This window comes from Phyllostomus discolor, chromosome 2 (assembly GCF_004126475.2).
Source record: "Phyllostomus discolor isolate MPI-MPIP mPhyDis1 chromosome 2, mPhyDis1.pri.v3, whole genome shotgun sequence".
Lineage (NCBI taxonomy): Eukaryota > Metazoa > Chordata > Mammalia > Chiroptera > Phyllostomidae > Phyllostomus > Phyllostomus discolor.
The window spans coordinates 91,833,356-91,859,199 of NC_040904.2; the positions used below are offsets into that span (position 1 = coordinate 91,833,356).

The 25,844-nt window shown below is 37.3% G+C and overlaps 2 protein-coding genes and 1 non-coding gene across 14 annotated transcripts in view; all 3 read left to right on the forward strand.

Moving 5' to 3' along the window:
• Window positions 1-5,608, forward strand: part of PHLDB2 (pleckstrin homology like domain family B member 2) — a 237,269-nt gene extending 231,661 nt beyond the window's left edge. For all 11 annotated transcript variants that reach the window (XM_036018070.1, XM_036018071.1, XM_036018074.1 and 8 more), the window contains 2 exons: window positions 3,058-3,143; window positions 3,751-5,608. In XM_036018070.1, the coding sequence (XP_035873963.1) occupies window positions 3,058-3,143; window positions 3,751-3,891 (227 nt within the window). In that variant the 3' untranslated portion in view covers window positions 3,892-5,608. The remainder of the gene's footprint in view (window positions 1-3,057; window positions 3,144-3,750) is intronic.
• A 2,560-nt stretch (window positions 5,609-8,168) lies between these two features.
• Window positions 8,169-22,065, forward strand: ABHD10 (abhydrolase domain containing 10, depalmitoylase). 2 transcript variants are annotated; one of them, XM_036018081.1, is made up of 6 exons: window positions 8,264-8,343; window positions 10,411-10,438; window positions 10,643-10,826; window positions 15,885-15,996; window positions 16,381-16,518; window positions 19,983-22,065. In XM_036018081.1, exons 3-6 carry the CDS (start codon window positions 10,762-10,764, stop codon window positions 20,325-20,327), a joined length of 660 nt encoding a protein of 219 aa, XP_035873974.1. In that variant the 5' UTR covers window positions 8,264-8,343; window positions 10,411-10,438; window positions 10,643-10,761; the 3' UTR covers window positions 20,328-22,065. The 2 variants fall into 2 exon arrangements, with proteins under 2 accessions (XP_028360359.1, XP_035873974.1); XM_028504558.2 differs by lacking the exon at window positions 10,411-10,438 and having other exon boundaries at window positions 8,169-8,343.
• Window positions 11,211-11,375, forward strand: LOC114491267. Its single transcript, XR_003684063.1, has one exon. It is a non-coding gene; the product is annotated as a U1 spliceosomal RNA (small nuclear RNA).
• Window positions 22,066-25,844: the final 3,779 nt, after the last annotated feature.

Below are 25,844 nucleotides of genomic sequence, written 5' to 3' on the forward strand. Positions count from 1 at the left end.
ATAGAGAGTACAGCTAGTCAGTGTACTAGTGAATAAGTATTAAGTGACTGAAATATTTTTGGATGCTTGATGGATTGTGAGAAACATCTTTACCTAATCTTTCATAAACACAGGAATATTGGTGTAACTGGTATACTTATCAATAACCCTCTTACTCTTGATCACATATGAAACATGTCCATTATTACCACAAGTATAGCTCTGCCCTCTTTTCAGCAGCTGAAGAAGGTATCAGCCCAGAGGTTGTGAGGAGACTCTGCTTTGGGGTGACTGTATCAGCATTTATAAGCCTTGTCAGGAATTGTTAAAAAGCGTCTCTATGTGATAAGTAAAAAATAAAAGTCCAGTCCTTTAATCTATAGTGTGAGGTGAGGGTATATTTATGAAGAGAAGTTTGAGAAGCCAAGCAATATGTGAGAGAAATGAAATGCTGGCTATGGAGCCACAGAAATGGGGTAAGTAAAGGGTGGGAGTACAACCCATGCCTTCCAGTTAGGAGCCGTTGGGTGGGATTCCAGTTACCACGGTGGCTAGTGGTAACCTAAGCCTAACCCTTGCAGGCCCCCTGCTTGGCCTCTCGAGGGCTTTCTGATCTTGGGTTTTATGAGAATCCAGAGATATTACCTGTAGTTTGTACAATAGAAAAGATGTCTTTTTAATAAGAAATACCAATTTAGTGTCTGCAAAATGCATAAATGAAACTTTGCTGTGTGCTAGTCTCTACAGGTAATTTCACCCAGAATTTTCCAAAAATAAAATTTTGAAATAACTTGAGACAAAATAGCTTTATTAGTCTCTTCTCTGGAATCCTTATTTCATTCTTTTTACTAGACCCATATTAAAGACTTCTTCCTTCTGACCCATATAAATTAGTTTTCCAAATTTAAATTTCTTAGTAACTGGTCTTCAACATTTTATAAATACCAAAACCTTTTTGGTATATGAAAGATTACTCAGAATCCTAGTGCATAAAATAGACAATAATATTTAATTCTGCTTTTAATATGTATTTAATATTATATAGCTAACTGGTGAGACCTAGTTTGGCAAACACTAGCCATTTGGCTGTTTACAACCATCATCAGCTTTGTTTGCTCCAGCCACATCCACCCCAACTCTTTCCAGAGACAACACCAAGTTCAAGAGTAGATCAGTCCTCAGGATGTCATACAGATTGCAGTTCGGGCTGGACTTGATCCCACATTCACCATTCCCCTTCAGCTTGTCAGTGAGGTAGATGACTGTGGTATGTGTGAAGGAGCTGTGAACAATGGTGCTGAAAGCTAGTCTTGGGTCTCTCTGTTGACCTTGACCCTGGGCTCTGTACGTGGTCTCCTACGTATTGACTGGGTAACTTTAGAAATGTCTCTGAAACACTGAGGCACAGAAAATATGGAAGTAAATTGATAGGATAATGCTATTGAAACAGAATGAATAGCATTATTTCTTCAACTTACAATAACATTATTGATTCTCTTAATTCACAGTGTCCTTGTGAGGCCTATATTTTCCAGAGTCCTTTCTCATATATGAAGTGCCTTACAAACAAGTTCCATTCCCCAGTTTTCTGTTTGTCTTAAATACTGACAAGATTTACTTTTACCTCAGGATTTTGTTTTGTGTCTGTTTTCAGAAAACAAAGTTCATTGTATTCCCATGAATATTGCAGAATTCTCTGCAGCAAATGTGTGAGAGATACACAGGTTAATTAAACATGCAATTAAACAACTCTATTTTCTACTGAACTTTTTAGGGCTGCTGTTTTTCAGACTAGCTTTTTACTGTTGTTGGAAAAAAGGGACACTTTCATTAGTAAAAATAAATAAATAAAAATTCAACAAATGTCTCTATAAAGCAATTGCCTCTTTCCCATCACAAAAGTTCTGACATTTTCCCATTGTTGTACCTGATATATCCTTTTGGATTTTCACTATTTGTTTATATATAAATTTCAGTATGTACATGTGTTCTTTCTTCTTTAATACAGTTGGAACCAAATTATTTCCTCTTCACATAACAATATTTCAGATTTTTCACATAACAATATTTTACACTTTCTATACAGTGACTGGTAGGTTCCATTTTATGCCTGTATTGTAATTGAATCAGTTCCCTGTTAAAGTTCAAGCAGATCTTTTGCAGCCTTCTGCTGTAACAAATGCAAATCTAAGTGCATGTGCATGAGGAGCTTTTATACAGTAAAGTTTTAGAAGAAGAGTTGCTAAGTAAGAGGATTTTTTTTCATTTTTAATTGTACTAGTTTTATCAAATTGCCTTTCAAAAGAGGCTTTTATATTTGCACTTCCACCAACCTGAATGATGGAGTCTCTTTCTCTGCACCCTCATCCATGCTTTAAACAGGTTTCAATATGCTCACATGTATTATGATTTTTGATGAATTTAAATTATACAGTATTTCAGGAACTTACTAGATCACAGACCTGATGTGATTTATTTGGTTGGTGGTTTGGTTATTTGGGGTTTTAAAAAATGTTTTCTTGGTGTTTGTGGCAAATCTGATGGAACCTTTGAAACAGTTTGCAGAATACTGCCTGGAAAAGACGTGATTGATGTGAAGCTCTGTTGGGAACAGGAAATAAATCAAGCGTGCTGGACCGGAAATTGATAGAAAACAAGTATAAATAGAATTATAAATAGAATATTGTTTTAAATTATAAGTCAAAAAACACAGTTCTTACGCACTTCATTACAGTCCTGCCTATTAATATTTCCATTTGAATGTCTTGGAGCATGCAGAGTAATAATGGTGTTTATACTTTATGTGTGAACCTAACAGTCAGAAGTTCTGGGTTATCATTTGACTGCTAATTTGCTGGAGAGCCTTGGGCAAAGTCACTTAGTCCCTTCGATTTGGGTTGATGACTTTATCTTTTTTTTCCCTTTTCCCAATACAGAGTCAGGCTAACGCTCTAACCTAAATATCTCAATTAAACTTAAATCATTTTATACTAGATAAATATTTTAATAATGATTATAATGAATTATAATTTTTTCTGTGGTGGTGATAAAGTTTTTAACACTCATCTATCATTGCAGACAAGCATGAAACTAAATTAAAAGGAGTAATATACTTCCAAGCCATTGAAGAAGTGTACTATGATCACCTCAAGAATGCTAATAAGGTAAGCACAGTTTTCAGATTCCTACAATTTGAATGTATAATTAAGTTGGGAAAATTCTTTCAACTTGAAGCAATTTAGGTTTGTTGTCCGGAAGTAACAGACATTTATGACAATGGCACTGGAAAAGTAAACATAGAAGTGATTAGTGTAGCTGATCTTTTTGTGGAAAAAAAAGTCATGGTGAAGCGAGGGAATATTTTGGACATCCTGGTTTGGGAGAGACCCCACCAAGTGACTCTTTGCTAGGGTTCTTAGAAGATACTACCTGGGTATGAGGAAGGATCTTAGTAAGGCTAAGAATAATAATTACTGTTTATTAACGAGCACCCACAATCAAATAGGTACACTCATAGAGCTTTACAAAGTAGCTGGTAAGGGGATTGGTGAGCTCTCCATGAAATTTCTTCTGCAGAAAGGCCAGAAAGATAGTCTTGAGAAAAGTCTTGGGACTGGGTATAGGTCATACTAGAGCAAAAGTAATGCCTATGTAGACTTGTATAAGTTGGAACTTTTAAAAAGGAAGAAGCCCTGATATATGACTTGTGTTATTTCATATTACAATATTAAGATGCTTGTGTTACATCTTTTTCCTTGTTTTGAATTTTAGAGCCCTAATCCACTACTCACCTTTAGTGTCAAGACACATGACAGAATCTACTATATGGTCGCCCCATCGCCGGAAGCCATGCGGATCTGGATGGATGTTATAGTGACTGGGGCAGAAGGCTACACTCACTTCTTGTTGTAGTGAACTGAAGCAACAGTCCCCTTCAGGGCATACTGCAATAATCTCTTACAAGAATGAAGCCATAAACTACCCCAGAGGGAAAGACCCAACAGACCCATCCCTTTAACTGTGTATACTCAGAACTCCTTTCGTATTAACAGGAAGTCATTTGTGAATAAGAAATAAGAGGTTTTAATGCAAGGCTTGGTCAAAAATAGCAAAAGAATTGAAGTATTGAAGCACCTATGAGAAAGAAAACACTATTTTGGTAAATAGCATCACTTATAAGAGCATTTCTAATAAAATATTTTTATTAATTGTTGATTTCGGTGAACTAAACAGTTTACAAAGTGTACATACTTGGAAATATGAAATTATTTTAGCACCCAAATCATTGGCATTGACATTATTGTAGTCAACTGGCTTTTTAAAACTAGGAGCATTCTGCTGAAGATTATTTTATAAATATAAGCAAACAAGGGCTTGGAGAAGAATATATTATAGGAGGAGCTTTTGCCCTATTTTGTTAAGTATTGCACCAAAACCAAAGACGTGATGTGACTTCTGTTTAATGGTAGTAGTTTCAAGGGATGAACTGCACTAGTGTTACTCTACACTTTAAAATGATACTTCAATGACATCAAGTGCCCAGGAAGTTGACATTGAAGAGTTGCCACCAGCGCAAGCTACACTGCATGTATAGCAAACCACTTTTCGTAAAAAGAGAAAGAACAAAAAGCTGTATGTTTTAGAAAGAAGCAGTTTTAGACAGACATTCTGTCACATTGGGCAATTTAAAACAGAGTACTTAGTGTTAGGTGCTTATTTTCCTGAAGAGTTCTCCATTCCCACTGCTAAGAATAAAGATAACCAGTAGCCAATTTCCTTAGATTGTCTGATTTTTCTTTGTTGTGGAGCATACCTGTTAATTGCAGCCTCACATGACATAACTATGAATTCAGAGCTGTTTTTTTTAACCAAAGAACAGACCAATTAAAATACTTATTTACAGATGTGCTGTGGTTTTATAAAAAAGTCAAATGAAGTTCAACAATGTTCTCTGTAATGTACTATTTTGTTATATATTTCTTTATAGTTAGCCTTTGTTTTTTAGTGTTAAATTAATTTTTGTTGAATTAAATGACTTCAGGCAAGTCTTTTTCATAATGGTTTTTTAAGTGCCATTTATCATGGTTTGTTATGTTGTGTGTTTGTAAGTATGAATGTACACTTTCCTAAAACTTGGCAAATGAGTAGAAGTAGAAAATAATGATATTACTTACTAGTACAAGGTAAAATGATTACATTGGAAGTGTCTATAAAATGTTTGTCAGGCCTGACCGGGTACAATTTTTTTACACTTGCAGTATGCTTTATGTACATGTATACACATTGCCAATCATAAGATTTTGCAACTGGATGACACATGATTCTACTTGAACATTGGAGGACAAAATTACGATTGCAGAATACATTTTTATTATCTGTTTTTTTCAGACATCACCCCTAAATCCTGTAATGGTCTAAAAGAATGAAACGCCATTGCTAAAATTTTCTTGGTTAATGTAAAGATATAACTTTTCTGTAATGTACTTTTGCCATAGGATTGTAAAGATATAATCAGCTTTATATCTTGCATGATCTAGTAAACCTTTGAAATATCTGTGTTAAAATATGTTGAGTTTGGATTAAAATGTTGATCAGATTTCACATTTGAAAATAAACTCATCTCTCATTAGGACGTTACTGATTGGTAACATGATGGGGCATGAGAAGGGTGAATTAATCAACCAAAATGCATTGTAGAATTTATATAAAGGATGTTGTGTGCTAACAATCTGATTTATAGTTTAAAAAACAGTACTTAGAAGTTTCTCTAGTCACATTCCTGTTGCTGACAAAATAAGATAAACCCAGAAAACTCTGATATCTTGTCATCCTCTTGTGCAAATGCAGTTAGTACTGAGGATTACAAAGATTGCATTTACTTACTCTTCTGACAAGGAGTAAATCATGCAGGTATGAAGTGAAGCTCTAGGGCTTTACTCTGTGGGGCCCTTCTCTGTCTCCCTGAGCTAAAGCAGCAGATTTCAGAGAGAGAGGAAACTGTCCCTCAACAATATGTCTCCCCCAGCTGCCCCAGTGAAGACAACATTTACAGCAGGTCAATGGAAACAAGTTTGCCTACTCCAAGCCCATCAGTCAGTAAAAGTATCTTCATTTGACAGTACCAACAATTTTTTTCTGATTTGTTAGACTGACAAAAGTGGTTAGAGGAAATAATCAATGGGTTTCCCAGCTTTTTAATTTTTTAATTTTAATATTTTTTATTGATTTTAGAGAGAAAGAGAAACTCGATTTTCTGTCCCACTTATTTATTCATTCATTGGTTAAGTCTTGTGTGTGCCCTGACCAGGAGTAAACCCCAAACCTTGGCTTATTAGGATGATGCCCTAACCCACATGAGCTACCTGGCTAGGGCAGGTTTCCCTGCTTTTTGTGTGTAGTGTTTTTCCCATGATGAGGAAAAGTCAGATTTTTTTCATTTTGCTGCACATAAAATGCAAGAAGACATGCAAAGATAAAGAAAGTAGGTACAGGAATAATTGAAAATGTTTGCAATTATCCAAAAACCTTGAGGATTAGTATTTACCATTGTGATATAAGGGATGAAGTGGCATGCATTGGGCATCACCATGCTGACTTGGTCCCTTCAGCAGCTAGGACAGGCCTAATGGAGAACTGTCAAAACTCAGCAACTTTCAAAGTATGTCCTGAAATTGGCTGTCCTTGCCATCTGTTTCTGGTCTTACACCTCTCAAGAAAGATACCCATTCAGTTTTTATTTAGCTAACTTTTCCAGTATATTCCAATAGGACAGGTTCTCAGGACTCCAAAGACAGGCTCATTCATATTAGCCTTTGCCTTTGACTCTAACCCCAACTCCTTATCCAATATTTATGACCAACACAGCAAAAGTGGCTTTACTCGAAGTATTATACTAACCACGGTAACTTCTAAGTAGTAAAAAACTAGATAAGTCCTTGCTTGTTGATGCTTCAGACTTTCCTGAATTACATTGAAGGCTATCAGAGCTGGAATTCAGAAACCCTTGTACAATGATTTATTTAACCATTTGTTTTATTATTGGCCATTCCATTTGTTCAGTCTGCTGCTAAAAATGTTGCTGTAGTAATAATATGCACCCTATGTGTTAATATTGTTTTTCATAGCATAGTCACAAAATGGGGCCACTGGATCAAGGGCATTAAAAGTGATGCATATTTTAAATTGTAAAAATGTAGTCCGTTGACAAGAGTTTAGCAAGTTACATTCCTACCAACCATAGATAAGTGCCAGTTTCCCAGCATTCTTGCCAATAGTTGCTGTTTTTAATTTTGCCAATCTAATGGGTGGGGGGAAATGGTATGTTTGTTATATTTTTAAATTTTCAGTTAGTGACGTTGAACACCATGTTTATGCATATGAACTGCCTATTCCTCGCTATTGACCAATTTTATTGGCATTACATTTTTTTTATCATTTCTAGAGGCAGACTAAATGAAATAATGTTCTGCTGTGGTGTAAAGTGAATTTTTTCTAGACGTATTTGAATAGAGATACCTTTCTCCGTTCAGAATGTTTAAATCTGTATGTAGTCTAACTATAAAATATCCTAAGTGTATTTAATTCTCTAGACTTTATTCTTCCGTTGAGATTTTTTTTTTTTAATCTACTGGGGCTTATTTTTGCGCATACCCTGAGGCAGAGGTCGGAATAATTCAGTAGCCAGGGAGACTGAGAGCTAGAAAAACTAATTTAAAGGGGCAAAGAAGCGATGACTATTTCATTCTATTCTTGGTATTTATACAAGTAGGTTTAAGGTCATGTCCTGGAAGCATTTCTCGTACAGGTTAAAAGTGAAAGTGACTTGCAATGCAGCAAACTTGGCATTTTATGCTTCCACTGCTCGATATCCTGGGGTTGATGAGAAGGTTTCAATCTAGGAAACCTGATTACGTTCCTCTCCCCGCTTCCAGCCCTGCACTACCTCCCCTTGGAATAAGTAGTCTATCGAGAGGGCAGCACGCATTCACGACTGTAACGCGCAAAAACTGCAGGAGAACCAAAAGCTCAAAAGCTAAAGATCGACGAGAGCGACGACACGAGAGCGACGACGCTCTGCCCTCGCTCACTTTAGGGTGCCCCGAACCAACCTGGCGCTCTTCAGCAAATCCCGTCGGCCAGCCGGCGGCGCATGCGCAGTCCCGGTTCCGGTGAGCCTTGGGAGTCTAGGTAGGGCAGTGTGGGGCGCAGGGGCCGCTGGGAAGATGGCTGGCGTGGGAATGGTGGCTGCGGGTGCTGGGGTTCTGTGTTGGAGGTGGGGCTTGACGGCTGTCTCCTTCGGCTTCCACAGTGGCCTCAGCGCGGTACTTGCACGGAGGTCCGACGGGGTGCCACGGTGGCTCCCAGGTTAGTGCCCGAAAGGCGAGAGTAGAACGCGTTCTTTCGAATACCCCACTTTCGTCAGTTCTTGTCCTGTGTCTTTTTGGCGCCCTATTTAAAAATATTCTTCCCCCATTCTCTGCACCCTAGCTGTAGGCGTCTGCGATAATTCTGGTGAAGGCTGTGAAGAGAGGTCTGGGGAGGCCCGGGGGCACCCTGGACAGCCCCGGCCCTTGCTAAAGTTCGAAGCTCTTTACTTTAAGGATCCTGCTCTCTGCCTGCTTTCTCTGCGCAAAATAGGAAAACGTAGCATGTGCATGTAATGCGTTTCATTTTTAGTTATCTTTTGTTTTTTTTCTCTGCAGGTTTTAAGTGGAGGGGGGAAGGGGATTCCAAATTGTGATTCTGTGAAGTGCTTACTTAGACCGGCCCTTCTTTGACTTGAGGCAATTTACAATTTGAACATTTTCTTTGTAAAAGTTTATGAAGGTCAAGCCTGATTTCTAGTTTTGTCTTCTCGATGCTCCCGCTCAGTGAAAACCATAATCATTATTTGACAAAGGAAACTGGAACTTAAACCAAAAATCGGAGTCCTTGAATATTTTCTTTATCTTGTGTTTGGTTCCTCCCCATTCCTACCCCATCCCCAGTCACACCCTCCCATATATATATATATGGTCTGTCTTTGTAAATTATGCCTTTTTAGTTGTCGGTGTTGTGTTCACGATTTGACCACTCAGATGCGTGATTGTTTGGAATGGGAATTGTTGAAGATGCTCTTTGTTTTGAGTTAAAAAAAGTTTTTAATATGTATAATCAGTTTTACTTACATTTAATTGTGGACAACGAAAAAAAGAATATATGTTTCTCTAACGGAGTATAGTATGTCATTTAATTCAAGACTATAACCCTCTTCCATTTATTTAGTCATTGAGCACTTAGGCACCAGGCTTTGAGCTCATCCTTATTGTGCAAAGAGCATTTGTAGATACAGTGTTAACCTGTGCACTTACAATTTACCAAGGTGAAATAAATTATGGTCTCACGGAGACATTCTTCTGTTGGGAAGTAGTATTAAGAGGATAGGAAGGATTTTTGAGTGCTGAGCTAAAGAAATGGGAAATGAAGATTTTTGCTTTTATAATCTGCCAACCAACATAACTGGCTATTAGCCCTGTTTTTCGCTAAAAGTTTTACATTTGGAATATTTCACTATGCATAAAATAGCTTTAAGGTCTCAAACTTAATTTTTTAAAAATCAACTTCTTAAATCCAGAATGAGGTAAACTTTATCGACTCATACAGGAGAGACTGAGACGTTTTTGTTGCCCCAATAAAGTGGAGGGGAGCTTCATATAATATAAAATAACAGGTTTTGTTGATCCGGAAAAAGACGGTAAGGAAATGCACAAACTCAATTTCTTTGGAGGAAGGAGGTATATATTTATATGTGACTTTTTTGTTGTTATTTAAAAAATATCTTTCTACATTTTTTGAAGATAAAATATTGATTTTATAGTAGGAAAGGAACATAAAAACAATGAAATGGTGTAACCTTGTAAGGTTTACCATTTGTGCTGTTGGACTTAAATTACATTAATATCTGTGTGTACCAATCACAGAAACCCTGACCAACAAATAAAACACAGTAACTGCAGAGTCTTATGAGAAATCTTTTTCCAGAATTAATACTATGATATGAAACATTTTTTGAGGTTACTTGTAAAGAAACTGTTCATTGAATGCACCTCAGCTGACAGAGAATTATGATTGACTATGACCCCTGATTTAGTGGGTGGAGAGGGAGTCAGTAGTAAAGGGGGCAAAGCCCCTCCCCCTTTGGAAGTATTTCCCCCAAGGGCATACCAAACTTGTTTTTCCCTCTCCCCACCAGAAAGTAGAGGATGTGAAACTCCTCAAACAGTAAAAAATTTAAAAAGACAAAAATTCCACAAGAGTGCTAAAGTTAGTGTAAGTAAATCTGAATGTTGATTGATACTATTTCGGACAGATGCCATAGCAGCAATAGGAAAACATTTTTGATGACTCTGTCTTGTTGCCTTGAAATTTCCACCTCATCGTGTATTTTGGAAGAATCAAGAATGGACCTTGCTCAAAGAAGGTACTGATTTTGAAATGATTTTAAAGGATATGCACAGACTTGTGACTTTAATACTCTAAGTCTGTTACTTATTTTTTTCTGTTAAGTTGAAATAGTATTTGACATCAGTTCAACAAGAAAGTTAAGATTGAAAATATATATATATATAGTTTTCCAAAAGCTGTATTTGCAAACTATGGTTTATGTTTTATGTACTTTGTTTAGCTTGCAGACAAAAGGCATCAATCTCTTTCCTTAGTCGACCAGATCTTCCAAAACTGGCTTATAAGAAACTAAAAGGCAAAAGTCCAGGAATTATCTTCATCCCTGGCTATATTTCTAATATGAATGGTACAAAGGCATTGGCGATTGAGGAGTTTTGCAAATCTCTAGGTCACGCCTATATAAGGTAGGAATAACACATTATAGAGAAAATATTACTACCATTTAGCATGGCAGCAGAGAATTACTTCTGCTCTGACCAATTGAAGCAAATGGCAGCATTTTCACAGACTAATTGGGTTTTAATGGTCTGTAAGCTTTCTTGTGATTTAGAGTGCTTGTAAATACAACCTTTAAAAGACCTTTTTTATATGTCTTTGTGCCACATGATGCTGGCAGGAAGTGCTAAGATCTTTAGATACAACAATGTGATGACAAACCAATCTACTAATTGGCTTTTTTGTAATCTCTTGTAATTATATTGAAGTTTTCCATTAGGGACTTAATGACTTCTATTTGACTACTGTTTATTACCTTTTTAAAATATATATTTAAATAATAAATGTATTTTATGCTTAACCTGGCAGAGGAGATACCATGACCACAAAGGTGATTTTCCCATGGCAAGGCTTATGCATTGCACTTCAGATATGCTGACCCCTGTGATTTCCCCAAATGTGGGAAACTTGACTGCATAATTTGTGGTAGTGGGGTACTGCATTCATACTCTCCCTTGAAAAAAAATATATGTATTTAAAAGTACAGTAAGTCCTTACATCATCGATAAGTTCTGCAACTTAAAGTGAATTGACATACAATGAAACCAATTTCACTGTAGACTAATTGATATAAAAAAGTTAAATTCCTATGACATATCATCAATGTTATAATGAAACAACCATGAACAAAACATTGGAGGACGTCCTGTATTGTAAAATTAGTACTATATAATTCACATTTCTTCTGAGTTTTCTCTTTGTTCCTGCTCCTGTAATGTGAGTATGTATAAGCATAAATAGGGGTATGTGTTGTTTAACTAAAACTTGATTTCACAATTCATAATATGCTAATAATTATTTTAGTAAAATAATGTGTTCATATTGTTGTTATTAGGTTTGTTTACCTATAACAATCATTTATTTAGTGCCTAATTTGCAAGAATAGTATGGTTTAATAAAAGGAGCACTGGTCTAGAATTCAAGAAAGTTGGGTTCTGGAATCAATTCTAGTAATAACTGCGGCAGGATGAGTCAGTTTGTAAACACTGGGCCTGTTCTCATCATGGAAAAAAGAGGTGGTTGATTAAGGTAATTTCTGAATTCTTTTCCAACACTAACAGCCTAAAAGCGTAGTTCCACTAACATTTGCTAAATAGACCTAGAAAACAGAGGTTTTAGAAATAAAATAATGAATATAAAAAACTTGCAGACTTAATCTGTTTAATATCTTAGCAGAGATTATGTCAATTGTATGGATTTAGTCTTACTCCTTTGATCAGATTAACTGAATTGTTTTGTTTCCATGCTCAGAACTGTTACACATCTGTTCTGACTTAACTGTGTTCTGACTTAACTGTGATTCGGAAGAGAGTGTATCTTCTGCAAGTAGACTTTCTAGCACTGTACTGGGTGCTCTCAAGTACAAAGCATGGTCATGCCCTTAAAGGACTTTTTTATTGGGATGGGGAAACACGGTCAAATATAGATGAGAAGCTTAACAAAAATATTCATCAGAATGTGGTAGCAGCAAAAGAGCAGTACACTTAATTGTATCAGGTGAGGGAAAAAAAGTGGGATTGGAGTGGATGAAAAAGTCTTTGTGAAGGAACACTGAAGAGTAGTTAGTTAGGATCAGGGCAAGGAGGAAGCGCTGTCTGCGAAGGGGAGTAGCCTGAGCGAAACACGATAACAGAAATATTGCCGTCATTCTCCCTTTTTGTCCCTAAAAGATTTTGAATCAGGAAACCACCTTTTTACTAGTTCTTGAATTTAACTGAGGCCATGAGAGCTATATCCAGTGCCTGTCTCTCTGTAAGACGTGTGGGTTTTCTGCAGTTTGGACACATGTGAAATACATTGTCCTTTTAAAGGTGTATTCATGATGAAATTATAATGTATATTGACCACTAAGTGGTACAGTATTTAAAATATAGCCTATGTATAACTTTATAAACCTTTATAAAATATAGCCCTTCACTACAAATTTTTATTTGATCAAGTTTCTTTTTTTTTTGCTTTTATCAAAACTCCATTACAATCTAATCACTATTGATTGCATTTAACCTGTTTTGAGAGATTTTATCTTCTATTTACATTCCAGTTTCTCAGTTTACTTTTTTGTGATTTTTGTCCGTAAAATTTTTATCTTGAATGAGGAAGTGGTTAATTTTGTGTATTATACAACAAGTAGTACATATGGCTGTATGAAAACGTTTTCTTAATATCCGATTGTCACCATGCGGAAGAGAAAATGAGTCAGTGCTAAGGACTGAAACATGTGGTTTTAGGGCTGGTATTCTGTCATCATTATTTCTAATAGACTGTTTAATTCTAGGTTTGGGAATATGTCCTAGAGTATTGAAGCTGCTAGGACAGACTTTGGTTACTGTATTTAAAGGTCCTAAAACTGTTAAATGTGTTTGAATTGTCTTTGTCTTTTGGTTAGTGTTCTTACTTGTAACCTGCTAGTATCACTCAGTGGTTATACTTTCCTCTATCAAGGGCCTTTATGCACATTTTTCATCTTTACGCCATGTTTAGAGGGAACTGTAAAAGGTGCAAGGAGAAATATCTGGATGTCTATCAAGGAAGGGAAAGGAGGACTAGTTAGTGCCCTTCTCTCCTCTTCTCCCTTGTCTGTCTCCTGCATACCCTAGACTGAGGGGAAATAACAACTGTGATTTAGACTTCTGCAGTTGCTTTGCTACACTATTTCCTAAGGATCTAAAATCATTTCACTATATACCTAAAAAAATTTTTATTTCTTTTTCTTCCTCCATCACTTATAAATAACTCAAATAAGTATACACTATATATCACATATATACTTTTATATGTACACTAAACATACAAGGATTTTATTATTTTTCTTCAGATTTTAAGAATAAGAAAAATGTGAAAGCTTTAAATTTGAATAAACTAATTCTTTTTACTTCTACCTTTCATTCCTAGTCATTTGGAGTGTATTGCAATACTTGGTGTGTGAAGTTTACATACCTAACCACTGTGGAGAATGCAAAGATAAATAAGATAGTGTTTTTATTTTTTCACCCAAGAACTTAATAGTTTCAGAGGAATGATGAGACACACATATGCACACAAACTGTCTATAAAGCAGGATGTAATAATTTAATGCAACTGATAAAAATGAATTTTATATAAGTTTCATTGGTTAGAGATTTGTTTTTCAATTTGGGCAGCCTTCCAGCAACAGAAGTTTCATTGTATTAAGCTCTGAGAGGATATTAGTAATAAAGGTTATAGGAGAAGATAACTCAGGTGAAGGAAGTAGTATGACGAATGAAGCAGAGACAGAAAACATGGAGCCTGTTTTAGGAACAGAAAGTCGATCAATTTGTTTAAAGCAGTAGTTCCCTTTGATGAAATGATAAAGGTCAGTCAGAGATGACCAACTGTGATGGTCAAAAACATACTAAAGTACTAAATTTCTATGCTGTGTGTTACTGGGAACCATTGAAGTTAATACCATTTCGATAATCATCTTTTAGGAAAAAACTGACAGTTACAAAGTGGATTTATTTGAAGAGAGAATAGAGTCATAGAGGCACAGTTAGGAGGCTGCTGTGATAGGCTGGTTTAAGATAAGATGACAGAGACCTGCAGCAAGATACTGGTTTACCAACTTGCAGAGAAAGGAATGACTGTGAGGGGAAAATGTGAGTGAGTGAGAATGGCCCAGGGCCGGCAGTGTTCTATATGCTGGAAAAACAAGCTTGAGTAAAACAGGCTGCCCCTCAAACTGACATTCCAGTCAGGGAGAGACAGATATTTAAAACTCGATTACAACACAACAATATGAAAAGTGTTAATTGAGTATACACAAAAGGAAGTGACTGGTACTAAACAGCATATATGGCATTGTGTCAAAGAAAGTTCCTCCAAGGAGGTGATATGACTAGGAATTTGGGTGGAAAGGAAGGTCTTCTAGGCAGTGGGGCATCATGCAAAGGCTCAAAGTTATGAATGGGTGCATTTAGGAATTGGGAGTAGTTCAGTATGACTACAGTTTATGGGAATCTACTGGAGTGGCATCGATACTTCATGATGTATTGACTTGAGACCTTGAGGAGAGATGGAATTTACAGATTAGGCACACTTTGAGCCTGGAGAACTAGGAAGTTGGAAAGAGAAGCAAACTATGTAGATGGACTGGTGATGATGAATTCGAATCTGATCTCTTTCCCACCCACCAATTCAGTAGATACGTACTAAGCATTTACCAGTGTGAGGTGCTGATCTAGGCACTGGGAAAGCAGTGGTGAGCAAAACAGCCTGTGCTCATATGGAGCTTCCATGCTTGTGTGGGAGACATCACAAATAAATAAGCAAATGTCATATATAATGTCTAGTAGCACTATTTTCTGTGAAGGAAATAAAGCAGGGTAAGGAAATGGAGAATGAGAATGATGAAAGAAGCACAATTTTAGATTGTATGGTCAGAGAAGACTTCTCTAAGGATGGAACGAAGACCTGAATCAAGCAAGGGAGCGGTCTGAGTAGATATCTGGAGGTAGAGTATTCCATGTGGAGAGAAAGGCTGATGTAAAACTCCTGTGCAGGAACATGGGTGGTGTTTTCCATGAACTCCAGAAGGAAAGTGAGAATGCGGTTGGGAGGGAGTGAGAGCAGTGAGGAAGGAGAGGAGCCAGACTGTGTTAAGAACTCTAGATTTTATTTAAAGATTATGGAAAGCCTTTGGATGGTTTGTGTAAGACATGATTTTTGCCTTCAGAGGATCACTGACTACAATGTGGGGAATAACCTGTGAGAGTGAAAATTGGAAAGGGAGAATCTCAGTCTGGTCAAGAGAGGATAGTGACATGGACCAGGCTGCTCACAGTGGAGATCAGAAAGTGGGTGGCCCTAGGAGGTATTTGACGGTTATACCAATAGGATTTGCTGAAATATATATTATTGTATAATGATGTATGTGCTATATTCCTTAAAAATCAGAGAAGCAAATACATAGATATCTAGATATAGATTTATATTTTCCCATTTTTCAGGTTTGATTACTCAGGAGTTGGGAATTCAGATGGTAACTTACAAGAATGTACAGTGGGAAGATGGAGACAAGATGTTCTTTCTATAATTGATGAATTAGCTGAAGGACCACAGGTGACAGTTTTTGTTAAATATGATGTAATTGATGATAACCTCATGATATTTTTGCTCTTCTTTAGATATGAAAATTGATTTAAATGTTTAACAACAAATTTTGATATTTAATTTAAAATTTTCTGTCATTTTCACTTTCTCATAAAATGCAAGTATCATTTTACTTATTTTACAGATTTTATTTTAATTTTATAATTCTTTATTGTAGACTAAATACTTTAATAAGAAGTAAACATAATTTTAATTCTACTTTGTGCCAAATGTTAAAAGTGTGGGAGCCAAAGGGTATAAAAGAAAAAAAGTACATACATTCTATGAAATTACTCCACTTATGGGGGAAAAAAAGAAATTCCTCCTTAAAACTATACATATTTTTATTTTTAGATACTAGTTGGATCTAGCCTCGGTGGGTGGCTTATGCTTCATGCTGCAATCGCACGGCCACAAAAGGTTGTGGCTCTTATTGGTGTGGCCGCAGCTGTGGATGGCCTGGTGACAAAGTTTAATCAGCTTCCTATTGAGGTAAGTCATAGACAACCTCGGTGTATACCTCCTACATTCTCTTGCTTCCTCTTTTTTTGAGTATTTGCTCATGTGCCATCTTTCCTTTGACTTATATTGACCCATCTTTTGTCTTAGCTGCTTTTTTATATAAGATTTCTTTGCTTTCTTTACTATTCTCTTGTTTAAGGTTTCATTTTCTTCAGTCCCTTCAACTCATTCTGGCAAATATTTGAGCCATATTAATGAAATAACACTTTAAGTTTCTTTTTCTTTTTCTTTTCTTTTTTGAGCAACATTTGCTTTATTAATCATATTTACTTATTTGGATCATACATCATGATCTCTTCTTATACCTCTTCTTATTTTATGGCATGTGGGAAATAGCACCTTTTCTTATGACCATATTAAACTTGACTCATCGATTATGAAACTGTTCTTAGCCTCTGATCCTCTCAGCAGAGCTCTCCAAGTGCGCACTGTCAGTCCATCAGGATCAGCTCACAGGAGCTAAGACATGCCATTTCTGGCTTAGACACTTAGTTGACATTCTTTTTTTACTTCAAATTCTCACCTTTAAAAAAGTGCTTTATATTATTAGCATGGTCTTCAGCAAATTATGGTAGAAATGAGGTTTCTGAAATAACTGGGAAGGTAATTAGTGTATTATATTTTCTTATTGGATATCTGTTCAAGCAGTTCAGTTGCCTGCAAGGATAAAGAAGTAGTGAGTAATAGTTGTTTATTTTTGTGTGCATTTATTTATTTATTTATTACAATCATTGTGTCTTCCTTGGGCATCTTTTCTTAGGGATCTCAGTTTTAACTGTGGGACTAAGATCCTGGCAGGCCTGTGGTGGAGAAAAGTAAGGAAAGGAAAGCAGTGTAGAGCAGGGACTTAACAAAGCATGGTGCCCAGGCTGGCCAGGCTGACTATGGTGCCCATGGTGCCCAGCTTGTTAATAGTTCTTGTCCTTTTTCATTTGAATTTATTAATATTTCACTTAGCATGATATTCTGAAAGTTCATTCATGTTGCAAATGGCAGTATTTTATCTTTTCTTACGGCTGAGTAGTGTTCCATTGCATATATGTACCACATCTTTATCCATTCTTCCCTTGAAGGACACTTAGGTTGTTTCCATGTCTTGGCTCCTGTGAACAATGCTGCAATGAGCAGTGAATATAGGGGTGCCGTGTGATTTCACTCATATGTGGGGTATAAATATAAAACAAAGCAACAAAATTAACAAGCTCAGGCACAGACAACAATGTAATGGTTACCAAAAGAACAGGGGGAGGGAGGATGAAGAGAGTAAAGGGCAACAAATATATGGTGACAGAAGGAGGCTAGACTTTGAGTGAGCATACAGTGCAATATACAGGTGATGTATTACAGAATTGTATACTTGAAACTTATATAATGAGTATTAATCAGTATCACCACATTAAATTTAATTCAGTAAAAATCAAAAGGCCTATTCTTGAGCTTCACACAAGATCTAAATCAGAGACTGGGAGGGGCCTTTAATAAGTCCCTCTGGTGAAGTTTGAGAACCACTCCACTAGAAAGTAAAGGAGCAGGAAGAGAAAAGTAAAAAAGAATAAAAAGGGGAAAAAAGTGTTGTCATAAAATGTCATTTATCTTTGTCTCAAGTTCTGCTTTAAATCCAATGCCACATATTATCTGCTGTATGTTAATTCTTAGCTTACATTGTTCTTCCCAGCTCCTTGAGAAATGACATCATTGTCTGCTTATCCAGGTTCGTTAAGATTTCCTATCAGGGATGAAATTGTGAGGCTGGTTTTCCTTGCACTTACCTTCTCCCTCCCTCCCCGCCACTTTCTTGGTGGTTTCTCATAGTTGCTCAGTACCCTGATGCTGCTAAATTTTCTTACCATTGCACCTTTCTGTATATAAACCTTGGACCTCTTGACTCCATCCTTTAACTCAATGGTCCCCAACGTTTTTGGCACCAGGGACTGGTTTTGTGGAAGATAATTTTTCCAGGGACGGGATGGGAGCTGGGTGGGGGGATTCAAGCTCACTTCCGGCCATGTGGCCTGGTTCCTAACAGGCCATGGACACTTACAGGTCCACAGCCTGGAGGTTGGGGACCCCTGCTGTAACTTACTAATATAGTGCTTCTCATGGTAAGAAGTTATTTCAAGAATATGGCAGATTGTAAAGGATTTGATTTAACAGGGTTTTTTTTTCTCCTTTGGTTATTGACAAATGAGATCTGCAGTACATTTCTATTTACCGGCATGTGTTCACCACTCTCAAAGAGGGGATATAGTAGATACTCCCTGAGTGACTGAGAAGATTTATACTCTGAAAATCAGAGCATATCTTGGCCAATCCTAAATTAGACCAGGAAACAGTTGTTAACAGAAACATGTGGGGCCTTGTTAACTTAAAAGCATGCGTAAGGGACACAGGGACCACTGTCTCTTCTTCTCCACCCAAACAGCTAGCCTAACAGTGTCCAGGAAGCAGAAGAGGGATGTTTTGTTAATACCAGCACTTCTCATTGTGTAGGAGCTCAATGTGCCCCTTAACTGGCTCTAATCATTGTCTCCTTTATTGGACACCAGAGGGCGTCAGACGGCGGTACAGCTGTTTGGAATCCAAGTTTCTCAACCACATTACTGTGACACAGTTTCTCCTTGGAGTAGAATTTATGCATATTGTACATTTTCTTTGATTAATCCTGTCTTTGCTATTTCTGAGTCCCCCCCTTTTTTTAAAGATTCAGGATATATAATGTTCTGTAAAGTTTGTTCTTCATATGAACGATATTAATTCAGGGGCAGGTAATAGCTATTTGGGCACGGATACTTAAAACACAACTGTTGTTGTGTCTCAATAATTAGCATAATTTCTATTTTATCAAATAACCACTGAAACAAAATTCTAATTATTGAAATTAAGAGTTCAGGAGTAATCAAGTACTTTGAAGATACCCTAGTATCATTTTTGCTTTAAATATAGAGTCATACATTTTATAGTTTTTTTGTTTGTTTTTTAAAGATTTTATTTACTTATTTTTAGAGAGGGAAGGAGGGAGAAAGAGAGAGAGAAACATCAATGTGCGGTTGCTGGGGGTCATGGCCCGCAACCCAGGCATGTACCCAGGCTGGAAATCGAACCTGCGACACTTTGGTTCACAGCCCGCGCTCAATCCACTGAGCTACGCCAGCCAGGGCTCTATAGTTTTCTAAATTTCATTAATTTCAAATCATTTGAGACAAATATTTCAAAGTATACTTTCAGATGTATGGATTTTTTACTGAAATCAGTTGATTTCAGCCATTCAGTTTCACTGAATCAAATCTTTTTGGAATTAGAAATACATTAAAATGCCTAAATATTTATGTATATTTATTGTATTTATTTTACTCTTTAAATTCTTAGATTGTTTAGTATTATTGCATGTATTAATGTTTAATAAATACTTTTATTTTCCTACTTTTTCCCAATAGGTAAAAAAGGAAATAGAGATGAAAGGTGTCTGGAGCATGCCATCAAAATACAGTAAAGACGGGGTTTATCATATTCAGTATAGTTTCATTAAAGAAGCTGAACATCACTGCCTTTTACATAGCCCTATTCCTGTGAACTGTCCTCTGAGGTTGCTGCATGGCATGGAGGACGACGTGGTTCCGTGGTATACGTCCATTCAGGTTGCTGACCGAGTAGTCAGCACAGATGTAGATGTCATCCTTCGAAAACACAGTGATCACCGCATGAAGGAAAAAGCGGACATTCAACTTCTTGTTTACAGTATTGATGACTTAATCGATAAGCTTTCAACTGTAGTTAACTAGAATCCCATCGTTAGTTGTATGTAACCAGTGGACCCAGAGATTGAGGGAGGGATAGCACATGGAAGACCCTGACACTTAGAAGGTTTTTTCCACTTACCACTATTTTGGAAATATCATACAAGGTTTTATTTAATGATGTCTTTGCACATAAGTGATACAAATTGTGAAGAAAATACAGTTATCTTGTATGTTCCAGGGATTGGTTCCAGGACACCCCCAGCTCTTGGGTACCAGGATTTGAAGATGCTCACATCTGTTATAGAAAATGGCATAGTATGTGCATATGACCTACACACATACTCCTGTATGCTTTAAATCATCTCTGGATTATTTATAATACCTAATACAATGTAAATGCTATGTAAATAGTTGTTATGCAGTATTGTTTAAGGGTCAACATTTTGGAGTCCTTTTTTCTTTTTTCCTGTAAGCATTTGTGACCTGTGGTTAGTTGAATCCAAGAATAGGGAACTCGTAGCTACAGAAGGTCGGCCCTACCAGCTGCTGGAGAATTGGAACGTCCTCTTCTTCCTTCAGTCCCTGATTCCTTTTTTTCATTAATGTTTCCTATTTTTTTTATTCAAGAGATGTTTAACTTCTAGTGCTTTAGTTAACTGCCAGCTTTTAATTGTGTTCTCTTTAGAACTATTAATAAAGCTTAAAATTTTTGTATTTTGTTTAGTGTCATTGTATGTAGAAATTTGTAAAATTCTGATTATAAAATGCAGTTCACAAAATGGAAAATAAATCTGAAGTGATTAAGGAAATGTCTGAAGCATAATAAAGTTGGAAAAATAAAGATAGTACCTTATATATTCTTCATATTGTATTTGAGCTTAAAACTAAGGTTATTTTTGTAAAGGCTCAAAATTACAGTGCTATAAAGGGAATATATTCTAAATTTTGGCTTATATGTATTTAAATGGGGGAATTCCATCTTAATGATGTAGTTTCATATTCTAAAGAGGGAATTAATCTTTATATATTACTTGCCTACCTGCAGAAACATTTCTTTTTTATTAATATGTGCCTTAAGTTTAAATAGCCAAATGGTAGCCATCTAAATTAGAGTTTTCAGAAGTGCGAATATAGTAAGAAAATAGGAGATACAAATATAAAGGTTTTTCTTTTCAAAATAACTGCAATAGTCAATCTTGGTATTATTGAGTTGGTGTTTTTTAGCTTTTAAGTTTGGTTGCACTTTATTTAGCTTGCTTGGGTTGTGTCTGTCAAAGTAACACTTCACTTGACAACACTGAGAAATAATGTTGGGAAAAAAACCTCTTGTGCCAAAGAGTTAACCGAGCCTGACCACTTATCCTTGGAGACCTGCTTACAAGATTGGCCCTTGGCTGGCATCGGGAAACTTGAATTTCAGGAGGGTTCCCACCACTGATAAAAGCGGCTCACTGTGCAAATTGTACAAACAATGTGGTTTGTGCTGAACACCTGCTTTCTTTCTGGGAGTCTGGAATTTTGGTAGATGCCTGGCAGAGGCTGCCTGAGTGACCAGCTCCCAAGGAAAACTCTGGCGCCGAGTCTGAACAAGTTGCCCGGGCAGACAGCATTTCCCATGCGCTGTCTCAACACTGCTGGGATTAAGCTCATCCTGTGTGACTCCACTGGGAGAGAATTCTTCAGAACTTTTGCCTGTTTTTTCCAAATTTCACCCCAGTTCTTTTTCCCTGTGTGGACTTGGCTTGTATCCTTTCACTGTAGTAAATTACAGCTGTGAGTAGGACAGTGCATTCTGTGAGTGCTGACAGATCAAGCCTGAGGGTGGTCTTGGGGATTCCTGACACAGATACAAAACAGGTTAATGCCCACAAGGCAATAAAACTATACTCTATGATCTCCTTTATACCAAACAAATTACTTACAAATAAAAATACATGAACTGTGTGTGTGCCACAGTTCCTTGTACTACAGGGAATTGATGGCGGATGGCAGGGAAGCTATTCCAGGGTCTTCTCTTCCCAGCCACTGCTAGGCATGAGGATTACAATGATTAAAGGGGAAGGGTGCTTGCCCACGAGTGTTTTCTAGGGTTAAATATAGCTGTAATAAAGTGTAATCAATATGAACTCAGATTCCTAGTATATCTGCAGAGGGAGTATAGCATAACAGTTAAGGACAGACTATAGAGCTTATGTTTAAGGCCTGGCTCACCATTTACTAGCCCTGTGACAGCAATATACTTACCCTTCCTGAGGTTCCCTCATCTGTAAAATAGCAACATAAACCTGTCTAATAAATCATAAGAATTAACTAAGCACAACATAATGACACATAGGAGTTACTGCCTTTTCACTTTTACTACATGCAGAGCACCGTCCAGTGCAAAACTGATGAACACAGGCCATCGGGGTTTAGAAAGAAAAGTGAAGACAAAGTATGTTGGGCTTCTAAAGCTGACCTGGATTGGACCTTCTTAACTCATGACCCCAGATCAGAGTGTTGTGTGGTATCCTTTCGAATGTTCAATGGTGAGAGAAGGCGGGGAGGGGAAAATCTTCACTCTAAAGATAGAAAAAGTTGTTTTAAAATTTAGCTTTGTAGAAGGTAGCATCACAAATTCCACATGAATTTGAATCAGTGAGATTTAGTGTGTTCTAGTACATTATTAATTACTGCGGTGTTCATTTTTCCCCAAAGATTTTTGTTTGTTTTTCTAAAACCACTCAGTCCCCTATGTTCAGTGACATGGAGAATGTGGAACAGCCAGCAGCCTCTGAGTGCCTTACCCTGTGGAACTCGTTTAAAAGTGACGTGACCCCTCTAAACAGTCTCCACATGTGCAATGGAAACGGATCAGGCAAGTGCCAGTGGGAAAAAGGCTAAGGGAGGCCACATAATATACTGTACTTGCTTTTGCTGCATCTGCTGAGCTCAGAGGCATTTGCAGACAAATCTAAACAGTATGCCGTTGTCCGAGGAGCCAATGGAAAGGCCTGTGTGGAGGAGAGGAGGAAAAAGGCTTTAGGTGTAAGGCTGAGTTTTGTGAAGGGTGGAGATAGAGAGCAAGGAGAACATTACCCACCACATAACCACTTCCAGGGCAGTGCCAAAAAGGAACATGTCAAACATCCATTAAATTGGGGACTGTTTACAGAAGAAAAAACTAAATTATTTTCTGGAGGAAGGTACATGGAATTTGGATAAACAGTTTTTACATCCCCTTGAAATACAAATCTACAGTAACTTCTTAGTTTAGAACATAACCGTGTGTATAACTCTGTTTGATGAAAACCTGTGATCATTGGCTATGTTTAGAGAATATACCTAGAAAAAGGCAGGCAGTGTTTTTTAACCAAATGTGTCCACAGTGGAAATAACTCTCAACTGGGCTCTCTCTTTTCTTGGGCTTCCAGGGTTTTGCTGACAGATACACTTTCTTTTACTGAAAAAAAGCTCAAATATCAGCTGTTCAGTGAAGCCTTTCCTGACTTCCTCCTCCTCTCTCTTTTCAAAAAAGTTCATTGGTGGGTCCTCTGTGCTCTCTCATAAAAAGCAAGCACTCTGTTCATACCTTTTTGATAGAACTTACTGCTTCAAGATGCTCAGGTCATATGCCAGCCTCCCTCTGCAGAGGCTTTGACGTCGTTTACCCCCGGGTGTCTCTGACCATGCTACATCGACCCCTTTTGCTGGCTTTTCCTCCCTACCCACCATGTAATGTCAATATTTCCTTTCCGTTCTGACCGTGGTACTTACTTATGCATATCAAGTGAACATACCCATGTTCTGGGTTTTAAGAGCTACATGCATGCAGATGATTCAAGTACATTCCTCCATCCCAGACTTTTCTCTGGAGTTCTAAGTACATAAAACCACTGCCTAACAAATGGGATGAATCCTGGGCCTCCCAAATGCAGTCAGGACAAACTTTGCTATTCTTCCCCCTTAATGCACCTCCTTCACCATGAGTCCCTTTACAATAAATGGTACCACCATTACCCCTGTATACAGGTCACACTTGTGAGTCATCTGACCTTCTTCCTTTCCTTCACCCAAATCAGAACTCATGGTTCTCTTTCCCTATGGAAAAAAATAATCTTTTCCATGATACATAAGTCTAGATTTCCAGGGAGGGAGGAAACCCTGATTCACCAAGTTTACCAACCAACGTCCAAGGCATAAATACTCTTCAAGCTACCACTCAGACGTCACTGAATACGAGGAGGCTGGGAAGGAGTGGCCAGTAGCATGTCATTACACAGGATATACATTATGTGAACTAAATCTAACAAGCTCGGGAAGCCTGTGTGATGGGCCTCACAAACTCAGAGACAGAGTGGTCCGAACATAAAAATTCCTAACTGAAAGTGGGGCTTGGGGGATAGACATGTCTTACACCTGTAGCTTCCTTGACAAAAGTCAATCTTGACCTTTGAAATTGTCTATTGTCTTTGTGCATCTAGGATGACATGCCTTTGAAATATCAGAGTTATACTCTTTTCCAGACCCAGATTTCCCTGCTTCGCTTTCTCCCACCTTCCTAATCTACCACCAGTGCGTTTCGTGGAGCCTTCCCTGTTTTCTCCTTTGATTGTAATGTACCAAACAAGCTGCAAAACTGCCGTTCTCCAGACCACTTTCTCAGTCCGCTGAGATTTTGCCTCCTGGTAATTTTTGTCAGTTGGGTTTAATTAACTCTTATAAAACTTTTTCTTAGGCTGGACATTCTTTCTTCAACAACTATATACAGACAATAAACGTAAATATCCTTAAAAACATAAGTAATATTAAAATGTAGCAAAATACATTAGAAAGTGATCTGTTTTGAGTTTCCGACTTTGGTTTGTAATATAATTTATTTAAGTATAAGTTTACACAATTTAATTCCTTATAATGGCTGAATTTAACAACTGGCCCTCAAAATTGCTGACAATTTAACCATGGGCACTTGCGACCACACCACTTTGTGATTTGGAGGCTGACTGACATTCTGGCCTAATTTTTCTTACTGTGTGTCTCTCCTCTGTAACCCTACACCTCGCTGATATTAGAACACTTTCACCCTAAACAAGCTGCCTTTGCCACAAACATTTCCTATCCCCTTTACCTCACCCATCCACCTGGCAAATACCTTGGTCCATTAACATGGTAAACGTGCTCATCTTTTAAGACTTAAAGTCATCTTATTTGTAGACCTCTTCCTAGCCCCTACCCCCTTCCTCTAGGTATAATTGTACCTTTGTACCTGGTGCATAGTTTTAGCTTGATACCTGCCTGACATTTATTGTTTACAAGTTTAACTTTGTTACTAAACCATGTTGCCATGTCTTATTCATTAAAAAAAAAAACACACTCAGCTATGTAGGCCCTTAAAAACATTGCTGAACTATGAGAATACTAGTAGGCACTCAGTAAATACAGGGCTGAGCCAATTTCCACGGTCACTCCTCCAGGGGATGGATCACACTTTGTTCTTTAACGACTTTTTGTGGATTTGTGAATACGTCTAACCTATTCCTTAATGGCAAAGACTGCCCTGCTCTTTGCCACTGTACTCCC

What these genes read in the sequence shown, in the direction of transcription:
- ABHD10 (XM_028504558.2), top strand. Translation starts at nt 8,202, where the DNA reads ATGGCTGGCGTGGGAATGGTGGCTGCGGGTGCTGGGGTTCTGTGTTGG. An exon ending in AATTAGCTGAAGGACCACAG is followed by an intron (nt 15,997 to 16,380) that starts GTGACAGTTTTT and finishes TTTTATTTTTAG; the next exon opens with ATACTAGTTGGATCTAGCCT. An exon ending in TTAATCAGCTTCCTATTGAG is followed by an intron (nt 16,519 to 19,982) that starts GTAAGTCATAGA and finishes TTTTCCCAATAG; the next exon opens with GTAAAAAAGGAAATAGAGAT.